General features: G+C 50.2%; 1 protein-coding gene across 4 annotated transcripts in view; it reads right to left on the bottom strand.

Moving 5' to 3' along the window:
* ATRIP (ATR interacting protein) overlaps nt 1-2,839 on the bottom strand; it is a 25,013-nt gene extending 22,174 nt beyond the window's left edge. For all 4 annotated transcript variants that reach the window (XM_012811905.2, XM_023519557.1, XM_023519555.1 and 1 more), the window contains exon 1: nt 2,484-2,839. In XM_012811905.2, coding sequence (XP_012667359.1) covers nt 2,484-2,727 — 244 coding nt within the window. In that variant the 5' untranslated portion in view covers nt 2,728-2,839. The remainder of the gene's footprint in view (nt 1-2,483) is intronic.
* Nucleotides 2,840-3,936: the final 1,097 nt, after the last annotated feature.

The following is a 3,936-nucleotide window of genomic DNA, read 5'->3' as shown; positions in this document are numbered from 1 at the left end:
AGTATAATGCAATGCTGAGGAAAACAGTATAGAGGCAGACCTTGCTCATAGGACATTTAATAAATACATAGATTAATGTAAAATTACAACTATGATATAGCTGCAGAGAAGAACAAACACAAGAAAGCCTACAAAAGGGCAGACGGACCCAAGTGGAATGACTGGAGCATCAGTCTTCCCCGAAGGAAGACTTGAATGAGATGAGAGCTGACGGACAAGCAGGAGTTAACCAGATAAGTGGAGATGAATGGATAGAAAGAACACTCAGTATACAAGAAAGAACAATATATTGTAAAGAATGAAGGAGAGGGGCTCGGCGCCTGTGGCTCAAGTGGCTAAGGCGCCAGCCACATACACCTAAGGTGGCAGGTTCGAATCCAGCCCGGGCCCGCCAAACAACAATAATAATGGCTGCAACCAAAAAAAAAAAAAAAAAGAATGAAGGAGAGTTGGTTCAGTGCCAGCCACATACACCGAGGCTGGTAGGTTCGAGCCCAGCCAGGGCCACCTAAGCAACAAAGATAAATGCAACAGAAAAATAGCTGGCCGTTGTGGTAGGTGTCTGTAGTCCCATCTACTTGGGAGGCTGAGGCAAGAGAATTGCTTACGCTCAAGAGGTTGAGGTTGCTGTAAGCTCTGATGCCACACCACTCTACCAAGGGTAACATAGTGAGACTCTGTCTCAACAACAACAAAAAAAGAATGAAGGAGAGTTAGTGTGGCTAGAATGTAGAAAGTAGAAAAGGGTCCATGCTGGGCTTGAAGGCCTTGTAAGGGTTTTGTTTTTTGGGTTTTTTTGCAGTTTTTGGCTGAAGCTGGGTTTGAACCTGCCACCTCCAGCATATGGGGTTAGCGCCCTACTCCTTTGAGCCACTGTCCCTCTTTTTTTTTGAGACAAAGTTTCAATTTGTTACCTTGGTAGAGTGCGCTGGCACTGGCATCATAGCTCACAGCAACCTCAGACTCCTAGGCTCAAGCGATTCTCTTGCCTCAGCCTCCTGAGTAGCTGGGACTACAGGTGTCTGCCACAATGCCCAGCTATTTTTAGAGATGATGTCTGGCTTTTCTCAGGCTGGTCTCAAATCTGTGAGCTCAGGCAATCCACCTGCCTTGGCCTCCCAGAGTGCTAGGATTACAGGCATGAGCCACGGTGCCCGGCCTATGATTTTGTTCTTTATCTTAGAAGCAGTGGGAAGTCATTAAGACTTTCAATGAGATGCTCACATGCACCTGTGTGACACACAGCCAGATATAAGTTTTGAAAACGATCACTGTGAAGTCTGACTTGTAGGGAGTCAAGACTGGAAATGGGGAGCCAATTTAGCAGACTACTGTCCAAGGGAGGAATCATGGTAGCAAAGATCAGGGAGCTGGTAGAAAGGATGCAAACAGAATGGATTCCAGACACAGATAAAGAAAGTAAAGTTGACAGGGTTTGGAAAAGAATTAGATGTAGGGTAAAGGAAGGGAAAATACTTGCCTTGTGGAACATTTGGTCATCAACCAGTGTTTTCTGAATGTCTGCTTTGCAGGCACAGTTCTTAAGATGCTGAAGGAGGACTGGGTTTTCAGGAAATGACTGTGTTGAGTTTAAGATACATGGAATCCTAGCACTCTGGGAGGCCAAGTCAGGTGTACTGCTTGAGCTCAGGAGCTTGAGACCAGCCTTAGCAAAAGCAAGAACCTTGTCTCTAAAGATAGCTGCTAGGCATTGTGGTGGGCGCCTATAGTCTCAGCTACTTGGGAGGCTGAGGCAAGAGGATCCCCTGAGCCCAGGAGTTTGAGGTTGCTGTGAGCTATGACTTCATGGCACTCTAGCCTGGTGGCAACTCTGGTCTCAAGAAAAAACAACTCCCCCCCCCCCAAAAAAACCCTCTTTTTCTTTCTGGGAGCCTCACAAGACTTCACTCACTCCTTAACTAAAACGTAATCTCCATGTAGGAAGTAGTTTTTCTATTTTCATCAATGCTAGGTCTGCTTCTGTTCTGAATGTTTGGGCCCCTAGCAGTTTATTGGTTGTATAAAGGAATACGTTTCCCTCAACTCTTGCCTGTGCCAGGCTCCTCCCATGCTCACACTGCCCAGGGGAACCGTGGGCTTCGTGAAATCTAAATCCCTCCCAAACCTGTTACAAGACTGGATCCCCACGTGTGGGCAGTGATAGTTATGATGGTGGTGTAAGGATTCCACCAGCTGTAAGGATCTCTGCTTAGAACCAAGAACCAAGCGGTCTAAATTTTAGAAAATAAAATGTCAACCTCCCTTTGTGTATTTATGTGGTTTTCTTATATTTTTGATATGTTTCTCCCTCAAATCGAATGACCTTTTAGAACACAACCTCTGCTTCAATCAGGGTGCTCCTACATGTTTTAAAGGCGAAAGCGCACGTCGGGCAAGACACCGGAGCTCCAAGGCCGCAAACTTCCAGGGGATCGGGCGCGGATGCAGCGCCCTTGGGGACACAGGGCGCCAGGCGTACTCACCGGACACTCCCCGGGGCGCCGCGCACTGGCTCAGGGCCTGCGACGCAAGGCTGTCGAGTTCCTCCAGGTCGTCTGCAGTGAAGTCCTCGTGCGCGCCGAACGGGTCTTCGGGGTCCGGCGCCGCGGCTGCTGGGGCGCCCCGGGCCCGCTTGCTCGGTGGACACCCAGTGCCAGGCAGTGGGCCCGGGCGAGGCGCCAGCGGCTCACTCCGCCTCCTGGTGCCCGGCGCGGAGGTCCCAGCCATGCCTCCCGCAGTCCCCAGTACCCTTTGGCGCTGAGCCTCACCCGGCTGCCGCAAGACCTAAGCACAGGACCAACCGCCCGCGCGCAGCCGATCGCCTCAGCCGCTAGGACCCCGCCCCTGAACCCACAGGCCAATCAGCTGGCGCCCGACTGGCGCCGAGGATGACCTACATCCGAGCGCGCCGCCCCGCCCAGCCGAGTGCCTGCAGGTTGAGGTTGTGCCCGAGCGCGGGGATTCAGTACGACTGTTTCGGGGACCCGGAGCGGGCTGGTCCCCAATTAACCCATGTCCACGGCATGCCAGCCCTAGTATAAGAGTGGTTCTGCGCCCTTCTCTATCACTCCGTGGAATGCAGAACCGCGCGGGAGCAGTTCACCCGTGTTATGTTTGAGGCGATGGAGGCAGCATTCAGGGATCTGGTTTCCGTGGCCGGATTCTTCTCCCGCCAGACCCACCTCTCATATATGCCAATACTCTCTTGGTGGGGAGTATGAATAGAGCTGTTGTGAGCAGACATCTTCGAGAATAGTATATATTTGAAATGTGTGCCCTTGAGGTAGGGCTGGGGAGGAGGAAAGTGAGAGTAGTGATCCTGAGAAAGGCCTGTCTACCGGTGTGGGAGGGTGTGAGAACTGCTTGGGCTGATAATATTCATTCATCCATTCATTCCCCTGAGAGTGCTGGAATGTTTTTACCAAACCTAAACTCTCTGTAGAGATGAATGAGGCTCATGTCTAGGAAGACCCCCCTGTAAGTAGCACTTGGGCTGCTTTGTGTCCTACAGGTTGAATGAAACTTATCAAGATAAAGGGGTAGGAGGCTGCCACAAGAGACTAAGACAGATGAGAATTCAAGATATTCTTCTGGTTATACAATCAAGACCGAAAGGGAGGCCACGCAAGTGCCAGGTTACCTATGGCCAAGAGAGAAGGTAAGGCTTCACAGAGGAGCAGGGATTTGAACCGGACTTGAGTGCCTGACAAGATTTTATTGGGCAGCAATGGTGTTCATTGGGCCTTGTCTTAGCAGCAATAGGGAATTGGCATTGGAGAGTAACAGGAATAAAACCGATGTCTGCTCAGTGCCAAATTCAGCCTGTAAGCATCCTGTGGACTTTTGTGAAGGCATTAAATACAGAGGGAATTAAATAAAAAGATTAAATGAAAGGGAAATTAAGCCAGGCGCAGTGGTTTACACCTGTAATCCCAG

Source organism: Otolemur garnettii, unplaced genomic scaffold (genome assembly GCF_000181295.1).
Source record: "Otolemur garnettii isolate 467f Iridium unplaced genomic scaffold, OtoGar3 scaffold00179, whole genome shotgun sequence".
In the NCBI taxonomy this organism is placed as follows: domain Eukaryota; kingdom Metazoa; phylum Chordata; class Mammalia; order Primates; family Galagidae; genus Otolemur; species Otolemur garnettii.
The sequence above is the reverse complement of the archived record's forward strand: the minus strand, read 5'-3'. Positions and strand labels throughout refer to the sequence as shown.